The sequence below is a fragment of the Cyprinus carpio genome, chromosome A9 (genome assembly GCF_018340385.1).
Source record: "Cyprinus carpio isolate SPL01 chromosome A9, ASM1834038v1, whole genome shotgun sequence".
Taxonomy (NCBI): Eukaryota; Metazoa; Chordata; class Actinopteri; order Cypriniformes; family Cyprinidae; genus Cyprinus; species Cyprinus carpio.
Window position 1 is genome coordinate 10776325 of NC_056580.1, and position 21914 is coordinate 10798238.

Below are 21914 nucleotides of genomic sequence, written 5' to 3' on the forward strand. Positions count from 1 at the left end.
TATAAATGGCTGTCCCCTGGAATAGTGCATTATATAGAGCTGCACGATTAATTAAAACCTAAATCGCAATAATGTCACCATGAATATTAGTATTGTAATTTTACTGTTATAATTTAAATTAAAATGATTTTATTATTCTTAAAAACTCAGTTTTACAGTGAAGTATTACCCTTTTTTATTACTATTTAGTTGTAATTATTACTAATTATTTTATTTTGTATCCATATTAAAATATTATCAAAATTGTGCAGCCCTACAAACAAGCACTTTTTAATTTTTTTTTAACAAAATGATCAGAAAAATCGCAATTAGATTCTTAACCAAAACTGTGCAGCCCTAGCGCTATACAAGGATATAGGGAGCAAATGTGAAACAGCCCTAGTAAATTCCAGGACATTGGCCCTGGTCAGATAAATATTTGGGTCAGACAAATGCACTAATCATATTTTGATAGCATTTTTTTATTTAATAAAAAAAACCCGGCATTAATTACATTCAAAATCTGCATATGAATACTATCTTGAAATGAACACAGCATGCAGATGTGATAAAATATTCTGACAGAAGCTAACGGATGAGTTTATTATCAGATGATTGAGCACATCGTAAAGCACTTTACTCACGTGATGTAGGCACTCATACAAAAAAAACAATTAACTCTAACACTTATACACAAACCACAATTAGCTTTAATTCACCATTTCAACACTATTAAGTTGAATGGGCTTTTAGTGACCAGGCAGAACTTCCTTCTTCCCCATAAAGGAACAAACCCCATAGTGAATATTTACAGCTTGATGTTTTAATGTTTACAAGTACTCCAAGAAAATTGAAACTAATAAAAAAAATCACAAAAAGGTAGGTCACTTTTACGGCTGATGTGAAACTTCAAAAGACAGTAACCCACAACCAAAAGCCATGATATTACAGTCTGTAAATACAGAAGAATAGAATCAAATACCTCAAATGTCTATATTTTGCTGCAAAATTTCACATCATTTAAACCACAAAAGCCTGTTATGGACAGCTGATGTGCACTGGAATAAATGTACAGTATGTATAGTAAGTGAAAACCGACAGATGAATATAGTTATATATTTCTGTGATTTGTACATAAAGGCAGGATTCAGAATTCAAGACCAACAATATAATATATAAATACAGAACTTCCCAAAAAGGCAGCAAAAAGTCCCTTTTTCTCACTTACATTTCGATCCATGCCAGTAAAGGCATAGCAGCCTTTAAAGTAAAGGCATTTTAAAAAATGTGAGGACACAAAAAAGATTTTAGAGCTCTTAAAAGCCACTTTAAATACAAATAGAAGCCACCCACAAAGCAGCCAAGGGGGATCGAATCACTGACCCCACACTGTCCCTTATCTGTTTTTCTTGTCTTGACTGAGTCCACTTGTTTCATGACCATCCAGGTGGAGATGCCGAGTGCTGTATCTACGGATCAGAGCTCCAGGCAGCAGAGCAACACAGGCAATAAGCAGTAGTTTCAACACCACACTCCAGGAGAACAAGTCGTCCAGAGTGGAGATTTGAGACAGCATTGATCCCGTCTGGACGCAGATGAAGTTGTACGGCATCAGGCCTGAAAGAAAATACAGATGTTTCAAATAAATGCTAGAAATGATGTTCTGAAATATATTCTGCTGTCATTTAACGGTATTTACCAATGAAGACAGCCATGAAGAAAAGAGTGACGGGAATATTCAGTATCGGGGAGGTCATGTTTAAGAACCAGTTTGGACTCATGGGAAAGAATCTCAGGAACAGCAGGAAAAAGAACAAGCTACTTCTGTTTTCCTCAACCTGGAAAAGAGTAAACATGAAATCTAGTGATGATACTTTTGATGATCTTGTACTTTCAGACATCTTAGAAGATGAGATATGTTGATGTACCTTATTTTGAAGCATGGCAACCTTCTCAGGGAAGAGTCTCACAATGTGCTGCTTGCCAAATGCCTGGGACATGAGGAAACAGAGAGTGGCACCCACTGTGGTGAGGACACAGGTGAGGAGAAGACCATACCATGTCCCGAACAAAGCACCAGCCAACTACGAAAAACAAAAAATCAATACCACAACACTAAGAAAAAAAAAATCTAATGTATCAAATTGACCCCCATTGGTTTGAAAGTAATTCGCCAACACTACGAAAAACAAAACCTCTAGAGCAGCTTGCGTTGAGTAAACTTGTATTTCATATTTTAGTCTTTGATAAGCTACCATATAGTTTTCAGATTTTTGTCTGCTGTATCCATGTTTGTCAAAGTATTGATTTTTGGGGAAAATGCATGGAAATCAATGGGGGTCAATTTGATAATTGTCACCAAAATTTGTACAGAAAGTTCAAAACACATCTGTGTTGAAGCTTTGCATGCACATTCAAGTATAGGTCAAATTGCATCAAAGTATAATGCTAATATACTTACTAAGAAAGAGGAACCCGGTATTGCAAAAGCCTGCTTGTAGAGGTAGGCACTGCAGAAGAGTAACAGCACATAACCTGTGTGCTGTGTCTTATAAAACTGCAACAGCTCTGCCATCTCTTTCAGCTCATCCAGATCTGATGGGAACTTCAACCTGGACCAAATATAAAATCACATGACATGCACATTGGTAAACTTGCAGGGTCAGTATCTCTGCTGATTATGCATCTGGTAAAATTAAACCTACAAACGTCGATATTAAACCAACTCATCAGACATAAGAAAAAATGTATCTTTAGGTTTAAATAGATTAAGAGTAGGTAGGCCATCACAGACGATAGCAGTGGATATTCAGATACCTGAGGGCTTCTCTAATATGATAGGTAGGATAGGCCATCACAGACGATCACATATGTTTTTCACACGTTCATACATCCTCGAAATGTTTCGTACAAGATTGAAAAATCAGAGCATCCATTTTGGAAATGCTTCACACATATGTTTTTCACACGTTCATACATCCTCGAAATGTTTCGTACAAGATTGAAAAATCAGCTGTGAGTGCTGCAAAAAGCAAAAGACGTGGTAGTCCTCATCACATATGAAAGACAAAAGCACACCTGGAGACTGCAGTCTTCGTTTCACTTGGGGTGTCTCCATCATTAGATTTTCTCGTCTCTCCTTCAGGGTCTTGCTTAGGCAGCCGAGGACCAGGAGGGATATAAAAGGACAGTAAATAAAGGTAAAAAGTAGCCGTCAATATTACAGCAATAAGACCAACAAGCGAACGCATGACGGAGTAACTGGAGGGCGCAGATACTGCATGTCCAATTCACTGCGGATCACTTCCGGGAGCAGATTACGAATTCTACGTAAGAGATCATATATATATATTTATATTTACGTTATATATCTATATCTCCATGTAAGAGACGGACAAGCTTATAAATATTAATTAGTCTAGGTTACAGTTCGGAGCAGCTGATTGGTAGGATTCCTGACCTGCCTGAACACGTGATCTAGTTAATATTCAAAAGCTAGACTCGCGTCGCCAGTTTACAGAAAATTATCAACATTTGGCCAGAGTACAATAAAATACCAGGAAAAGTTAAATATTATATTTAACTATTAACAATATCCCATTCTATAAAAGCCTTTATACAAAAATACTACAGTATTGTTTAAAGTTATTTATTAAACGAAAACGTAAAATACATCAGAAATATACAATCACTCTAAAAAATACAAAGACAATTCTCTATAACCAAATCGGATAATGTAGCATAATTAATATTCATGAGCAAATCATACAATAATCAATACTCTCACTTCATGAGCAAATCATAGTAGAATCAGTAGTTTCGCTTTCGGGGGTGAAAGAGCTGTCTCCTGCGGTAACCAAATGTTATTTGAATAACTTTAGCTTTATTTTGGCAAAGCAATGTTTTATACTCATAGTGAAAGTCAGTTGTCATGGACGTCCTCATTAAAGACACAAGCCCAAATAATACCTGCAGTTATTTAAACACACAAAAGCACTCCTGCAGTTCTTTCAACTCACAACAGCACCGTTCAACTTAACAGAATGGCCCGATATGAACTTGTTAAACGATCAGTTGCTCTGATCGCTCTTACCAACCCACCAGTCAGTGCCTTAAGATGAGTGAAAACCTGCTTAGAATGCATACATCTGTGTTTGTTAAAAAGAAAAACCAAATTACAGTAATGCAACATCTTGCATATATTTTCTATTAATATAATGCTTAATACTACTTTGTATAAAACTTTTTATTAATGCTAAGATTTATATCGATCTTGTCCACAAAGACAAAATGTCCTTGAAAAGTCCCTTTTTCGAATGCTTTTTTTTTAAGTTAATGAACAATAGTGATTTGATCACTTCCATCTGCTCTTTCTCTTGAGTTCTGCAGTGCGTCATGCCCTGAGTGACCCAAAGGTCACGGCCGTGGTCATCTGTGGAGAGAATGGAAGTTTTTGTGGAGGTTAGACTATTAAAGATAAACATCCACCAAAAGCTTTTTTTTAAGGGAAAAAAAAATAAAAAATAAAATCTTTCAGTGAAATGCTTTACACAGATATATTAAACTATTAAAAAAAATACGCCCCTATTAAAATCTAAAAAGATTTTAAAACACTAGGCGACGTACACTTGACAACATTGGTACAGAGGAAAAGCTTGTTATACTAAACAACTGACTATCACACACTGCCAGACTTTAAAGTTGTTCCTACAAACTCATGCAGAAACATACGTCTCATTGTGTATTCAAGCCTTAAGAAGACCATCTATTATCTGATGATGCAGTGTTCTTCTGCAGGTGCACACATCCGGGCAGGGTGCGATGGGCAGGAGTTTGCTGGACCTTTAAAAGGGCCTCCTTTTGAAAATTGGTAATACCCTTGTTGGATCTCCGTTTAGAGGCAGGAGAGAAGCCTGTGGTAATGATAGAGGGGGTTGCTCTTACATAGGTGAGGGCGAGCTTTTTTGAAACTTAGCCCTAGTCACTGTCACTATCGGATATATGCAATCACAGATCGGGACTAAGGTTGAATCATGATTTATTTATCTATATGTCCCTAGTTAGTCGGCTGAACTTTGATATATTTGAAGTTTATCAGAGAAGGTAAAAATATTGTGCAATACTGTCTTGTGCTTATATGTCCCTAGTTAGTCGGCTGAACTTTGATATATTTGAAGTTTATCAGAGAAGGTAAAGGTTGTTTTTTTGTGGTTTGTGCACTATGTAGTGTATAACATATCATGTGTTCCAGGCACGTCTTGGACTTCCAGAGGTGACTTTGGGCATCCTGGCAGCTGCAGGGGGAACACAGCGTCTTCCCAGGCTCCTGCTGCCCTAGAACTGATCACCACTGGTGAATCATACATTTAGCCTACTGACACACCCACAATTCACCCCAACAGATTTCAGCCACTTTGCTAACTTTAACCACATGCTCTCTCTGCAACCCTCTAAAAAACATATCAGCCATGTCATGCAGAGAGTATTTCTGAAATTTCAGGTGGATGCTGCACACTGGTGGCGGTTGAGGAGAGACCCCCTCATGATTGTAAAGTGCTTTGGGTGTACAGCAATACACAATTAAAGCGCTATATAAATGCCTCATTAATTAATTTATTCATTCATTCATTCTTTCATTTTAGCAAGTGCTAAATTTAATCTGATAAGGTACATTATGATAAAAAGGCACGATATGGTGTTTTCAGTAATAAATAACATTTTCCCCACTAGGTGTCAGCATTGTGCATTGTTTGTGAATGATTCGCCTTAGGCTTAAAGCAATAGTTCATTTAAAAATGAAAATTGTGTCATTATTTACTCATTCTTATGTCATTGCAAACACGTTCTGATATATTTTTTTGTTTGTTTGTTTTTGGCAGAACACAAATAGAAAGAAGAATTTTCACAGTGCCTTTTCTGACCACATATATATTGATGATTGATTGATTAATTGATTGATTTGTGGGCCCATGTGAATATTCTTTAAAAAAATCTTATTTGTTTTCATTTTCTTCTGGTAAAGTAACAGTATGGAAGATTGAAATGCTATGAGGATGAGTAATTTATTTTCATTTCTGAGTGAATTAATCCGTTAACAAATGAGTAATCAGATTTCAGTTGTTTTATGATTGTGATGGGATTTTCCTCACCTGTTTTCATAATATATTAAGCAGAAAAATAATCAACTAAAGCACCCCACATTACTCAGTTCCTCCTTTACCAACAGCAGCATTATTGTTTGATATCTCAGCCCAGGAGGCTCTGAAGCTGGGCATCGTTGACCAGGTCACAGAACAGAATGCGTGTGAGGTGGCTGTGGAGGTTGCCCTGAGAGCTGTAGGTATGTCATGAACTGGCAAAGTGGAAGTACAGACTGAACAGTAAAGGGAAGCAGAGTCTTTGGCAGGCTTTCAGAGTCAGGGGACATACCAGACAAATCCTTTGCACCAGGAAATGGAATTAATGTTTCATATCCTTGTCAACGAGTTTCAAAGTCGTTCTTTGCTTTTGATCTATTTTTCAAGAAGTGAAAAGGAACAAGCATTTTTAGAATATTAATTGTGACCCCACATTAGAGAATGATTTGAACAAATTAAATTTTTCATGAATGTTTTTTTTTTTTTTTTCATAGTAACAGTCAAGTTCTTGAGTATTAAAAATATTTTATTCCCTTTTATGATAAGATGGTCTTTATATTACCACAAACTAGTTCAAAAACATGCAAAATGCTAATGATTATACTCAGGGACTAGACTCTTTAACTGGCTATTTCCAGGTCAAGTGGAGTCAAAAATGATTGTTTATACTCTCGCTTGGAGGGTGTTGAATCGTGCTCGGCCTGAAAAAGTGATTAGAGACTCTCTCTGCAGCTTCTGAAAAATGAATACCAATTCTTCACCTGCTTGACCCTCATTTCCTCCAGTAATGAAAAATCATATGAGAGCAATTAAATCATTGAATGGATTACTGGACTCTGAAATATTTCTGTCAAATTATTCAGCTTTTCTAGGTCTACAGTAAGTGCAGCTGTTCGTTGTACTCAACAGGCCACAAATTCTCGCTTAGACTGAGGGAGTCAGATCCCATGTAATGTGAATGTTGTGAGTGACACTCTTAGGGAGAGATCAGGGTTCATCTAGAGTCAGGATAAGCTCTGGAGGGAGATTAAAGACTGGCCACAACTATAATCACACGCTGAGCGAAGATCAACCCGACAAAATCCCCATGACAGTCAACTAAATGGAATTGTGGAGCTGGTATGGTGGACAACAGCCAAATGTGCCTGATTTACTAATTAATGGTAAATATCTAGTGTAAATGGTTCAAACTGATCAAATCTGTGAGAATGTAAACAGCACAATAATAATAATAATAAATGCACCTAACACTTGTAACACTGAAGACTGGAGTAAAATTCAGCTTTACATATCAGGAATAAATTATATTTTTTAAAAGTAAATATTACAATAGAAACCAGTTTTAATTTGTAATAATATTTCACAATATTACTTTTTTGCTATATTTGTCATCAAATAAATCCAGCCTTACTGACAAACATTATTACACTTCATAATTACTGTAAGTCAGTAGTTTAATTTGTATAATTGCTTTTGATTCAGTTACATCATTCACAATGCTTCCTGAGTAGTTAATTTACTCATACAAGAATGTAAACATTATGAGTGTCTTTTTAATTATTTCCAATTATTTATTTATTTATTTGCCTCAAATCAATGTTGAAATGTTGTCATTCATCTTGTAGCTCTTGAAGAATTTATTTAAAATCCCCTTTCACAATGAATGGAAAAAAATACTTGCAGAACCAAGATTATGTGCTCATTTTTTTTAAATTTATTAATTTATTTATTTAACAGGGAACCATGTAAAAAGTAATCAGAAGTGGCATATTCATATTCCCTAAACACTTTTTGTAGAGTCTCACTCTCAGCTGTCATAGCTACAGAGATTCATCTTGTTTTCCAGTCGCAGAAACATCTGCCAAATGCACCTATCAGGATCTAACCCAGCCCTACAGTACTTACTCACAATAAATCACAGCATTAGTGATTCAAGTCCTGCCCACAGCATCACAGATTAACCACAGATACATCTGTATAGTGCAGTAGTGTGAACAGTACACTAGACATCAGACTGAACACTCCTTATGCTTTTATGTGTTACTCATTCAAGGAATTAATCATAGCCATTGTATAGTACAATGAAAATGCCACTATGATACTTCATGGGTGAACACAAGTTTAGTTTATCATGTTTAGTGAAAAATATGCAGTATTTGCAACTCTGAAATTTAGAGAATTAATAAATCATGCCCTTGAGCACAGTTTTAAAATACTGATTCCTATCAATATACTTTATATTGATTGCTCAAAACAGGAAAGTGCAGAAAGCAGACAGAACTGTTGGTTTCTGGTTTTGCTGGCCCTTTAAGGCTCATCAGTGTGACACAGATTCCAGAGAGAAAGATGAATCTAATGCAATTAGAAACTATATTGAATCAAGTACCGCCCTGCATAATCTTTTTAGTGATGCAGGAAATCAAATGTTCGAACCTCTGGTAAATTCAGAAAAATGCAGTTTTGATGGGCTGTTGTGTGTGTGTATGTGTGTGTGTTGGTTTGTAGTGCCAGTGTATATATGAGGAAGTGTGAATGGGTGTGTATGCCAGAGCGAATATGACTCAAGTCAGGTTTAGTGTTTGTGTCTGCCACACTGTGCTTTGAGTGCCATGGTTATACACTTTCAGACTTTCAGAAATTCAATTCATATTTTAGCAAGTGATATAAATTACCTAAGGATTTTGAAATATTGGTAGATGAACTTGTTGACAGATTCAGTACTGTATGATTTTTGTGTAACTGTATATAGATCATTACCACTTTCCATTGTCAATCAATAATCTGTAAGTCAAACAGGCATTAGGCACCGGAAAGGTTCAGGACTGTCCATCCAGCATTGCCTTTATGTATCAAATTATATTTTGACATCATATTTTGTATATCTTTAACAGCCAAACCGCTGTCTTCCCGAAGATTGAGCATGCTGACCACACACTGCCCTCCAGATCTGGATGCCCTCTTAGATGCGGTCACCATGCAGGTTAAAAAGAAGGCTCCGGGAGTAATGGCACCTTTGGCTTGTATTCAGGCAGTGCGGGCAGCCGCTACAATGCCTTACTACAAGGGAATAAATCGGGAGGGTGAACTGATGGCCACTCTTTTCAACTCCAGCCAGGCCCGGGCTCTTCAGTGCTTCTTTGCTCAGAGGACTGCTGGGAAATGGACTCTACCTAGTGGAGCGCAATGGAACAACAGCAAACCCAGAGAGAGCCGAAGTGCAACCGTATCAAAAGAGAATGTCTTTATGTGTATGAACAAAACCTGGGAATGGTACATAGTTATTGTTGTCAACTAAAACTATTAAAACATTAAGGTTAATTTAAATAAAGCTGAAATAAATCATAAATATTAGTTTAAAAGCTTAATCTTGGCAACTGCAATAAGTTGAAGCACTGAAATTACTAAATGGACATTAAAACGTAATAATTTTTTATATATATATAAAAAATAATTTAGTAGTATAGTAATATTTAATTAATAACATGACACATTCACTAAACATTCACTAAAAAATACAATTAAAATATAAAACTAAAAGCTAATCAAAAATATTAATAAAAACTATGATAGTATACAAAAAATGCTAAAATAACACTGGATGGTATAGAGTGTTAGTTCACAGAAATGTGAAAAACTTTACTTAACTTGACTTACATTCTTCATACACTCATTGTGTGGACAAAACACAAATATCTTCTTTTACCGTTTTACATTTATTTTCTTTTATGTAACCCAAAGTGACTTTAAAGCAGGGGTGTCAAACTGCAGAGTTTAGATGCAACCCTAATTAAACACACCTGATCCAGCTAATCAAGTCCTTCAGGCTTATTTGAAAGCTAAATGGTATGTTTGCTGGATAGGGTTGGAACTAAACTGCAGGGCTGTGGCTGACATTTGATCAGTGTGCCCCCTGTTCACTGAAATCATTGCTGGTGTCATTCTCTCTGACAATATTAAAGTTAATAAAAAAAAAAATTTAAATTAAAAACCTCATTGTCTAATTTTTGTTGAGTATTCTCATCTTGGAAAGCTTTATACAGTTATTGGTTGTTAGTGTTCTAATGTTGATTTTCAGCAGTGTTGAAAACATCTGTTTGCTTGAAGTTTGAGACAAGCAGAGATGTTCTCTTATCACAGAGGAAGGATGCTGGCACTGTGCAAACCATCATGCATAGAATTCTGGCAGTTTTGTGCTCTGCTCAGTTTCACCATCTGCCGGTTGACAAGTCTAATTGTGCCTATGTTGTTTTAAATGGGTGGTTTTGTTTTACTCTGTACTGACCATCAGTTGGTCACTCTTTTAGGTCTGGGCACTATGGGAAGGGGCATTGCTGTGTGTCTGTCACGTGTGGGAATTTCTGTCATTGCTGTAGAGTCAGAAAAGAAACTCTTGGAGACTGGCAAGCAGATGGTTATTGGCATGCTGGAGAGAGATGCCAAAAGACGAGGAATGAGTGCCTCTCTCAATCTCCTCAAATTCACCCTCAGCTTACAGGACCTGAAAGATGTAGACCTTGTTATTATTTTAAAATGTAATTTATTTCTGTGGTGGGATGGCAAATCTGAATATTTTAGTAGACACTATTAGTTATCTGCGTCACATGATCCTTCAGAAATCATTATAATAGGCTGATTTGTTCAAGAAACATTTCTTATTATCAATGTTGTAAACAGTTGTGCTGCTAAATTTTTGTCGAAACTGTAATGCATATTTTTTCAGGATTCTTTGATAAACAGAAAGTTCAAAAGAATAACATTTATTTGAAAGGTCTTTTGTCTTTACTGTTACTTTTGATCAATTTAATGCATTCTTGCTAACTAGAAGTCTTCATTTCTTACCAAAATCTCACTGACCCCAAACTTTTGAACGGTAGTGTATGCATGATGAATAACCTGTTAATATGCTTTTTATTATTTATATGGCTGTGCTTTCAGTTTGAGGGGAAACTTTTAATTAATTTGGCTTTGAGGATCTATGTGGAATAGCTGGTCTGTGAGGTGTACTGTGTTTGATGTGATTTGTGCTTTGCTGCAAGGGATAAGTTCATTGCTATTGCTTCTGTTCTGTTTGAGGCTGTTTAATTAAACACCGCTAAAAACCTCATCAAAAAAAAAAAAAAAAATGGTGTAAAAAACTATGAAGACCAAATTATTTGTACATATACAGAGAGAGCTCAGAAGTTTGCATCAGTACTTCAGATTCACTAATCATCAAGAAAAAAAAAACTCACCAACTTACCAAGGATAAGTCTAATTGATAAAATAATAATAATGATAATAATAATACATTATTTTAGAAAATATTTCTAAAGTCTTTTCTTGTACACATTACAATAAAATTATGTAAATGAGAAAAGGAGAATACAGCGCCGTCTGCTGGTCTAGTGTCGTCTCTGCCGCTGTGTGTAGTATAATATGTGTCAGCGTGCGCGAGCAGCTCTCAGTCCCGGAGCAGCATCCGCCGCGACAGCAGCACCATCAGGGTCACGTTTCACAGACGTTTCAATCTCCGCTGCTTTGCTGAGCTTTTGTTTCTTCTTTAAATAGCGAACGCTCCAGGACCCTTTACAGGAAAGATTGCTCCTCAATAGACAGATACCGTTGTTTTAACTCAGTTCAACTGATATTTCTCTGGAAATCTACGAAAACACAAGGATTATCCGCATCCAGAAGCCATTTGTCAGTTTAAATGGAAAAATGTCATTCTTCATATACATTACGACTGCAGGGATCTTAATACAGATGTTGTGGGAAGTTTAATACAGATATTGTGTGATGGCAGGATATCAACAGCTTTAAGTTCTCAGACCTCATTAAGGTAAGCAAAACCAAACTCCAAATACTTGTGTAGTTTTTATTATTCTGATTAAGAACTGTCTGCTGTTCTTCATTTATTTTTAATACAGTAAAATTTTACATGACATAATGACATGGTAATATTATATAATACTAAATATTAAATGTGAAATTATAACATTTGGTATGGATACTGTCATAGAAAGTGTCCCAAATACATTTTATTCAATTTAATCCTTATTATTTTAGACTAAAACTTTTCTATTTGTAATGCATTTGTAATACAGGTTGACAGTGTATTTCCATCGCATGACTCCTCTCTTACAGTAACCATGGCTTACACTGGAGCTCAGAAGGCTTTGAAGAGCGATAAGATAGATGAAGCTCAAGCTCTGGCCAAAAGCTGCGCAGGCAGGCCGGACTTTCTCCCCTGTGATGGACTGTCCATCTGCGCGACACACAGCCACGGAAAGTGTTTCAAACTGCACTGGTGCTGCCATTTGGGCTGGTGTCACTGTAAGTGGTCAACTTCTGACATGCAAATATATTCTGTTCCATTTGATTCTATTCTAAATACATCACCTCATAATACAAAAAGTTTCCCCTACTCTGAAATGAGTAGTAAAATGTCACGTCACACACACACACACACACACACACACACACACACACACACACACACACACACACACACACACACACACACACACACACACACACACACACACACACACACACACAAATAAACAAAAACAATATTACAGCTTGCAGTATGATTAAAGATGACTGCTCAAACATTCTATATTCATAGCAGACAAAATATACTGCTGTCGATCATCTTGCAGGAAAACTGGGTTATAGTGAATACATTTACAATATTTAATTTTCTTCACTATTTAAATGAATCTAGGCTTTCAAATATGACATTTATTTGATACATACTCTGTGCAGTGTGTATGATGATCGTGCAACCTGTTTTTCTGATTCATTGTCACAGCTGCTTTGGGAACATGTATGAGCTTGTGCTGTCATCAGAAATTGCTGTCTGTGTCGCTTGGATGCTTTTTAAGCATTATATGACTTCAGATGTACCTGAGCACAAGCTTGAGAATTTCTTAGTAAGCAAGATGTGTCAGCCATAAATATCTCCCCTGCAAATCCAGTGTGAGGGTTAACCTTTATATTTGACTTTATCAAAGCAGACCTTACCCCACCTGAAACCACCTCTATATTCTCCAGTCATTAGCTTGACGTGACCCTGAATCCACCAGTCATCAGCATATACACAGGAAGCGGCTGCTCAGCTCCTTTAGCAGGATGTTTTCTTCTTCTAGCTCACGTCCCTCTGACTGAGTTCAACTCTTGAGTGATTGTAAAGGCTTTCAGGTGTTTAAAGGAGGTAAATGTCAGTGTGAGGCCTTTAGAACTGTGTGAACTGATCAAACCATATTTAATACCCTCTTATGACACTTCCATCAAGGGAACTGAACTTTATTGAGTTCAGCCGTCAAATAATAAAGGAATATTATCCTCAGTGTCCCTCAAGAGTAGTTTTTTTTATTGACCCCATCCTTTTCTAGCTTATTTCGGATTAAACACTGATCAGATACTGGCCAGTCCTATGTTTGTGATTACTTATACAACACAGAAAAGGTACTCTATTTATGTATTTATTTGAGCAATAAAATCACGTCTGTAATCATGATCAATTCCCACTCTCTGCATAATGTAATACTGGTCTACAAATTCAGTTATGAAGCTTCTATTTTATGACTAATTAATCATTGTTTGCATGCACTGTGATAATGTAATAGTTTTTACCTTTCATTAATGTACACATAAGATATGAAGTTGCAAAATAATGAACTTGGACTACAGAATGGTGGGAGACACTTATTGTTTCTTAAATACGTGTATGTCCTTTATCAGTCTGTGCACATGATGACAGCTTTAATCTAACATCATTGCAATAGAGACAAAGCATTATGTTAATGCATGCTCATGGGCCAGCACACTTGCACTGTGATATAACTACTGACTGGTACGCCATTGTGAGAAGCACTAAATGTTCCATAAAATTACAAAATGCTCACCCCGACATATTGTTTAGAAGGCCTGTTCTGTTAAATAATTAATGGCTGGAAATCCTGAGCTCTGTTGCATAACTGTGTTGCAGAACTTTGCAATCACACCTAGCACAAATGATGACTGCTATTCGCAACCCCATGAGTGGCTCATTAGCAGGTGGAGCACTGTTGTCATTTTACGACAGATCTTCAAATCCTCCGCTAAATTGGAAAGGTACACTACTGTTTAAAAGTTTGGGGTAAGATTTTGTTTTTCCGAAAGAAATTAATACTTTTATTCAGATGCATTAAACTGATCAAAAAAGTGACAGTAAAGACATTTTTAATCCTACAAAAGATTGAAACATTTGAAATCAGCATATTAGAATGGTTAAAAACTTTATAAAATAAAATCAATAATTAAAAAAATATTAAAAAATTTAATAACATAAAAAAATATTACTTATTACATTTTAAAATATATTCAAATTTTAATAATATTTCACAGTATTGCTATCTTTACTGTATTTTTATCAAATAAATGAAGCCTTGGTGAGCATAAGAGACGTTTCTTTTAAAAAACATTTAAAAAATCTTACTGACCCCACTGAATGAATACTGAGCTTGTGCTCAATGGCAAAAAAAAAAGTAAATCCCCTAAATCCTTCCGAATGCTATTCTGTTACTATTGTAGAAAAAGTCTTTATTTTGTCGTACCTCTTCTTAGGGTGCAATGAGAGCCCCAATGGGACATTGCTGTGCTATGGTGTACATTGTGATGATTTACTACACAAGATACCGTCAGCTTTGCTCAGCTGTGTTTGGGTTTGACAGTATCCAGTCATACTCTGAGCAAACCCAGGGCTGTGGTGAGAGAGCAGAAGCTGTAAGAGTGGCGTCTGCACTTCAGGTGTGTACGTGCTGCTTAGTGATGTTATGTGGCCATGTGTGAAACGTAGAGAATGAAGCCTCCTGTTTCTGGCGCTGTGCCTGCAGTTCCAGCTGTCAGACATTGATTTCCTCTGTGAGCTCTGTTCTGGCTTGGAGATCCGGTCCTTTGTTCAACAGATTTATAAAACAAAGAACTGAAAGAAGTCTGTAAATGAATGGCAAACCGTACAAGTGGAGCCTCTATTGTTGATTGCACATGAGAAAAGTACAGCAAAATTATTGTTGTTATTCACCACCCTTGCAATTTGCTTCATTTGCACTTTTCACAGGACAGGTTTGGAATCTCATTAGAATGTAATGAGTTTGTTTTGCTTTTGTATTTCTTTTGTTATCATTGCTTTTCTTGGCAAGATATGTTTATTAAAGGGTAAGTTCTTCCAGAAAGGAAAATTCTGTCATTAATTACTCACCCGCATGTCGTTCCAAACCCGTAAGTCCACAAAGAAAACAAAAATAACAACTTTATTCCACAATTTTCTTCCCTTCCATGTTGCGTACACGAGAGTACAACGACACATGCATGCGTTTAGTTCTAGTCAGGAATGTATTACAGAAGTCATATCAAATCTCAGGGCTACAATAATTGAATGCTTTTACACTTAAAAAGGTACAAAATTGTCACTGGGGCAGAACTCTAAAGTACAAAAGCTAAAAGGTACATCTTTGTACCTTATTTACTCCTAAATGGTACATATTTATGGTGGCTGACAGAGCTCAAAGTGCTGCAACTTAAGAAAACACATGCAAATAGAAAAAATACCAGCAAATTAAGAAAACATCTTCATTAGTTTGACAGTTAGTTAAACCCTGGCACGGTCATCTGTTTGCAGCCTCAAACACAAGATATTTGACAGCTGCTGTCTTATACTTTCCTAAGTGTCCCCTATAAATCCGTTCTAGGGAAGTAAATGGGATGGATGGGGCTACTGTCATATGTTATCTCTGTAGAGCTGACTTCTTTATGATTCAAGGGATGCATTTTGTGAAAGAGAAAGATGGAGATAGAGCATGTGAGACAGACTCTTAGACAAAGAGGCATAAGACAAGAGACTTACTGTCAAAGGCCATGAGCGAGTGAGTGGATGTTGATCTGGGCCTTAGATAACAGGGGATTAGTGTTGTCATAGTTGTCCTGATCACACCCCGGCTGAATTCTACCAGATGTGTGGAAAGAAATGGAAACAAGCTTAATGGTGCTGTCTGTCCCTCCCTCTCTGGGCTTTTCATTTTGACGATTTTTCAACAAGAGACAAAAAAAATACTCCTTAATCAAACTTTTGATGTACAGTAGTTTTCTCAAATTCCTATCTGTAATATTTACAATATGATTATTCAAAGGGGCCATTCATAGAAACCAAAATTTTTCTTGATTGACAACAAAACCATAAGCACATTTACTTATGACCACCAGGATTCAGGGCGAAAATAATCAAGATTTTTTATAATAAATACATTTTATTTAAACACCTCTTTATAAAATGGTGGAAAATCTTACATGTGGTATATTTCTTTATTTTCTCAGATTAGTTCTGTATTGCTGTGACTGCTGTTGAATATGTAGCCAGTATAGTAGTTTTTGGTGACTTTTTTCCAAAATAGGCTCTGAAAATTATAATAAAACACTCCCAACTCTAAAGTTTTAAATAGTGTTTCTATTAAAATGTACTTAAATGGTAAACAGTGCAGAAAGCTGTATAATATAATGTAGGGGACGGCCAGTTATGTAAAACGTATTCAAACAGATTTATTGTATGATACATCTACAGTATTCACAGCTATTTTTGTATTTTATGCTGATTTGATTGTATAATTAACAACCATACAGCCAACAGATCAACAGAGGTCATTTATATGTGTTAAAGCTACAGTAACAAAGATTCAACAAAAGGGTAGAAAACGAAACGAAATGTATAATGAAATCTTGATTCTTTTGGCACAAGAAACATTGCCTAACATTCTTAGTGGATTATGATAAATATAAATTGCTACAATATGTAGAATAAGCCCCATTAATTCATTCTGAAAGTAGTATTGCTGAACTGTAATACCACCACAGTGGATAATTCATTATTTATTATTATTATTATAATTTTTATCTCTAACTATTCTGATTGTACACAGGTTTTTATTATGTAATGAAATATGTTTCAATGAATTTGACAATTTTAGATTTTTGCTATCTCTTTTCTGACAGCAAATCCAAAGACAACTAACAAAAGTGGTGTGTCCCAGTAGTTTTTATCGGCATGTAGATGCACGCCACAGGTTTTTGGATAACTGTCTCTGTGTGAGATACTGATATTTGTGTTTTAATGAAAACAAAACAGATTGATTTGTAAATGATGATGACATTCAGACCAGAGGTCTGGAACTAATACTGAAGTGCACTGCAAGAAACTACATAATGAAGCATCCTGTGAGTTTTAATGCAATGCATATTTTCCTTTTTTTTCCGGATGCCTCTGTTATACTTAAAAGAACAGTTCACTCAAAAACAAAACCCCCAAGCCTTTCAAGATGTAGATGAGTTAGTTTATCTGTTGGAACAGATTTAGAGAAATTTTGCATTACATCACTTGTTCACCAATGGATCCTCTGCAGTGAATGGGTGCCGTCAGAATGAGAGTCCAAACATCTGATAAAAACATAAGAATAATCCACAAGTAATCAACATGTCTCCATGCCATTAATTAACATCTTGTTAAGTGAAAAGCTGCATGTTAGTAAGAAATCTACTAATCTAAATCTACAAATGAGTCAAATGAGTCATCTATCCATAATATTGTTTTCTCCAGTAAAAAAGTCAACTCATATGAATCAGGAGAGAAACATGCACGGATCAAGCACGCCTTAATGGTTTATTTGTTTCTGGACTGGAGTCATGTGAATTAGTAGTGGATTATTGTGATGTTTTCATCAGCTGTTTCGAGTCTGACGGCACCCATTCACTGCAGAGGATCCACTGGTGAGCAAGTAATGTAATGCTAAATTTCTCCAAATCTGTTCCGATAGGAGAAACAAATTCATCTACATGATGGCCTGAGGGTGAGTACATTTTCAGCAAATTTTCACTTTGGGTAAACTATTCCTTTAAAGCTTTGCTACTTAAATATTCCCAAAGCCTCAGTTTAAATTTACTGCTTGCTCCAGTCTTGTTAAGGTAATACAATTTTAATGCACAAATTAGTGTGTTAATGTGTTTTTTGAGACATCAGGATAATAATCTCCTTTTACTCTGTCTGTACAGGTAAATATGTCTACCAGCCCATGACCAATGTCGCTCAGCTACCCAGCACACCTGTGCCGGCTGCTCCGTCTGACTGCACCGACACCATCGATCTGTCCATCTCACTGGCTGAACGATTCCTCCGCATCTCCCCCTGTTTCCTGCCTCCACCTTGTCCCGAATCTCCCAAATACTGCAACATTGCCGATCTGTTCATCGATGACTACATTGTCAAACGCATCAACGGCAAGATGTGCTACGTTCAGCGGCCTCCAATTCACACGGAGGCCCCTCCCACCCCACCTCAGATAAAACCTGCCTCTCTGACACCACAGAAACAACACACTGAAGACAAGCAGACTGTTGAGGAGACTGTTAAAGGACCAAAAATGGGCCACTGCTCTTCACCCTCCAGCTCCGAGGACTCAGGGATCAATGCGTTGGGAGGACACTTTCTGGAGTCCTGTGAAGAAGAGTCTGAGGAAGAGGATGAACTTAGCACAGATGGACACTCCAGTCCAGGAAGTCTATGGGACCAGGATGAATGCACCCTACTGTCCCCTTCGAAATCCATTGTGGAGATTATTGAAAATATTGAAACTACTGTGTAATATTTGTGTGATCTCTCTCTCTTTGTCTGACAAGATAAATTCATTGTGTTAAAAGAAATATTGTATGTAGAAGAAAATGCTACACCTATAAAGACAGTGCTATATTTGCATTTGTCTTTGATCTCTACACTTATTATTACACCTCAAATTGTCCTAAATTAGATGTTGATCACAGTCTTTGAATTTAAACCTGCACTATGGAAGATTTTTGGATAGAAGTAAACCAAATACCATTATTGAGCAAGAATCAGAAATGTGTTATTGGCTTACCTCAGTTCATTATAGTATGTCATAGTAAACTTGGGGTAATTTATGCTAAATAAATTGGGGAATTGGGGCAAAATTTTTTTTAAATGAATTATTTTATTACTATAAAATATGTCAGGCTACCATGGTGGCATATGTGCTACTTGCTCCGATGACACATTTTTCAGATATTCATCTTTGTGTAGCTAGTGAGATATGGTGATAACATTCAACCATGTAACCTCAAACTATCAGAATGATCTGTGAAGAAGAGCAGTGTTGACTCACAACCAAGGAAAAACTCTGCAAGCTTGTAATTTTATCTTTCCATCTCTGATGGCGATAGAGAGGTTAACATTTTGTAGTGCAGGTTTGAGGAGATTCAAGATTTTTATTCGTCACATACATGATTATATAGAGAATATATAACCAGCAGTGAAATGTGAGTGCCAGAAACAAAATGAACAACAAAGAAATGACACTTCTTCACCTAAACCTTCTTTGCCACATTATAACTAGCTGACCAGTATAGAAAGTTAAATGTGAAATATTTGGACCCTTCTCACATTTAATTCTCAATGAAGGAGTTGTTTTCATGTGTTTAGAGAGCAGGGTGAGCAGTCTCTCTGATATTGAAAGCTGGCATCTGGTCAATCATCATCAAAGAGGAGGTCAGTGCTTTTATATGCCATTTTTTATATTCTTTAAAAAGAGTAGAGTAACAGACAAGGCAAGATTTATTTATACATTATGTGTGTTCCCTGGAAATCAAACACATAACAGTGCTATTGTTAATACTATACTCTACCAAAGGAGCTATGGTAGCAGGCGCAATGAAGACATATTGGTCTTTCTTTAATCTTTCATGTTGCTTCTACCATATTTAGCTGGGTTCTCTATTCCTAGGAGTTTGGGAGAGGAAAAGGCTTTGTTGGTCTTTGATAATTTAATAGTCTCTTAAGTGCTGAATATGACTGGCCTTTCACATCACAGACTTATGTAAGACCATTCAGAACCCTATGCAGTGCCGACATAATGCATTTTCATCAAGGCTAATCCTATTCCAAAACACAGAACATGAATAGGGCACATCATTAACATTGGATGCAAATTATATTCATGCTATTATAACTAATATTAGTCATAAATGTTCCTTGCAATCCTTCCCTTCAGTTCTCTTGCCAGGTTTAACAAAAAGAAACAGGTGTCTTGATATAAAATTTTCTTTTAGGCCTAATATGGCTGAAATGGTTTTCTTTTGCCTCAGTCTTCAATATGTCATGCTTGAAAAAATCTTGAAATCCACAGGAGGGTTTTTTTTTTTTTTTTTTTTTTAATTCACATGCTCTGTTTCAGGATACACCATTTATTGTAATTATGAATAATAATTTCAAACGAAAAGTTGCCCAGACACCAGCCAGAGGGCACACTGCATCAAACTTAGTAGATATAGTTTAATGAACAGAGAGGAGATCATTTATGTTGACTCTCAGTTTGACTGAACATTATTTCCTTAACTCAGATCAAACAACGGACAATGTCAAATCCAATGAAATTTGATAAGGTTATGATATTTTAGTGCATCTAGCCATGTCACAAAATCAGCTTAGCCTGTTTGGAAAAAAAAATCTTTCTCTAAAATTGTCTTTGAATCCCATCAGTGCATGGTGAAAAAAAAAAAATCTTTTTCAATTTCATGTTTGGAGAAAACATGAGTAATGCTTGCACCTTACTACATTTAGGGTGTTCTTGGTGATTGCCAGTGCACTGCTTTAATGTCTGTTAAGGCATTCTGTTTTTAGTTTGTTGTTATGTGGTTGGGTGGTTATTTTCCTCTAAATCTGATCGATTAGAAAAGTAATAGCACACCTCCCCTTAACACGCCATGCAGCTTGAGGTATCATTCATGTTGATACCATATCATGTTGATGTTCATATCACAAGATGAATGCATTGACCAACAGAAAGCTGAAAGGTTTAAAAGATACAAATTCAATAACACTACCAAATGAACAACAACACAAATATAAAATAGAAAAAGAACAACTATTTCCTTTATACTAACAAACAAAAACAAAATCAAACAAACAAACAAACAACAATGGACCCTTTTTATTCCAAATGTGAAACCTGCAAATACTGATTGATTTCTTCTTGAGGTGCTGTCATGTTTGAATAGCACTTTTCTTACACTGTAAAAATAATAAAGCAACTCAATCCTACCCCATCTGCTACCATCTTTCATAAATAAAAACCCAAAACATAAAAATTCTGTCATCATTTAATGAATTTGCCTCATTCTAAACCCTGTTTCTTCTGTAGAACACAAAAATAAGGAAAAAAAAAAAAATGTCAGCTAGTGAACTATTCCATAAAAAACAAAGACAAAACAAAAAAATGAAGAAAAAAAAAGTCATAGATATGAAATGACATGTGTTAAGTAAATGCTGACAGGATTACATTTTGGAGTGAACTATTCCTTTAATAAGGCAGAGAAAACACAAAGGCGATCTTAATTATGATTTGATATTTACTGCCCTCGTTGTAAATCTGTGCTACATAAAGAATGGGAAAAAAGTCCTCTTGGCTTTCCAGCATCGTTTTGCGTGTGTCCTTTTCAGCATCGAAAGATTCCTCTAAAAATATGAATATTTTAATACATAAGCCCAGACCAGACTGAGCACACACACAGACTGAGTCAGCTCAATGAAACCACATGCACAGACGCATGCGCCGAATGATGTGTGTAACCTCATGAGCGGAAACTCCCCCGCTGAACATTCTTATTTTCAGAAGGACAATCGTATTTTTTCTTCTTCGTTGCAGGAATAATATCTCTCTGACTGAGGTAAATCAAGCCACCTCTGGATCGGGAACTCACCAATAGTTCACCTGATAAACA

The 21914-nt window shown here is 36.2% G+C and overlaps 2 protein-coding genes and 1 pseudogene across 2 annotated transcripts; 2 read left to right on the forward strand and 1 right to left on the reverse strand.

Annotated features, from left to right (window-relative positions):
• Nucleotides 1-862: 862 nt before the first annotated feature.
• Nucleotides 863-3391, reverse strand: LOC109073377 (transmembrane protein 41A-A). The gene is made up of 5 exons (XM_042763463.1): nucleotides 3058-3391; nucleotides 2441-2591; nucleotides 1908-2063; nucleotides 1679-1817; nucleotides 863-1596 (listed from the first exon to the last, which is right to left on the reverse strand). The coding sequence occupies exons 1-5, from the start codon at nucleotides 3228-3230 to the stop codon at nucleotides 1376-1378; spliced, it is 840 nt and encodes a 279-aa protein (XP_042619397.1). The 5' UTR covers nucleotides 3231-3391; the 3' UTR covers nucleotides 863-1375.
• A 631-nt stretch (nucleotides 3392-4022) lies between these two features.
• LOC122146049 lies at nucleotides 4023-10743 on the forward strand (annotated as a pseudogene).
• Nucleotides 10744-11565: 822 nt separating this feature from the next.
• LOC109096150 (UPF0524 protein C3orf70 homolog B) lies at nucleotides 11566-20891 on the forward strand. The gene is made up of 3 exons (XM_019109816.2): nucleotides 11566-11934; nucleotides 12240-12428; nucleotides 18177-20891. Exons 2-3 carry the CDS (start codon nucleotides 12245-12247, stop codon nucleotides 18764-18766), a joined length of 774 nt encoding a protein of 257 aa, XP_018965361.1. The 5' UTR covers nucleotides 11566-11934; nucleotides 12240-12244; the 3' UTR covers nucleotides 18767-20891.
• Nucleotides 20892-21914: the final 1023 nt, after the last annotated feature.

Excerpts from the sequence above, each read along its gene's own strand:
- LOC109073377 (XM_042763463.1), bottom strand. The coding sequence starts at position 3,230 with ATGCGTTCGCTTGTTGGTCTTATTGCTGTAATATTGACGGCTACTTTT. Across the intron at positions 1,818-1,907 it reads TTGCCATGCTTCAAAATAAG|GTTGAGGAAAACAGAAGTAG; the intron begins GTACATCAACAT and ends ACTCTTTTCCAG. Across the intron at positions 1,597-1,678 it reads CTTCATGGCTGTCTTCATTG|GCCTGATGCCGTACAACTTC; the intron begins GTAAATACCGTT and ends ATTTTCTTTCAG.
- LOC109096150 (XM_019109816.2), top strand. The coding sequence starts at position 12,245 with ATGGCTTACACTGGAGCTCAGAAGGCTTTGAAGAGCGATAAGATAGAT. Across the intron at positions 12,429-18,176 it reads CCATTTGGGCTGGTGTCACT|GTAAATATGTCTACCAGCCC; the intron begins GTAAGTGGTCAA and ends CTGTCTGTACAG.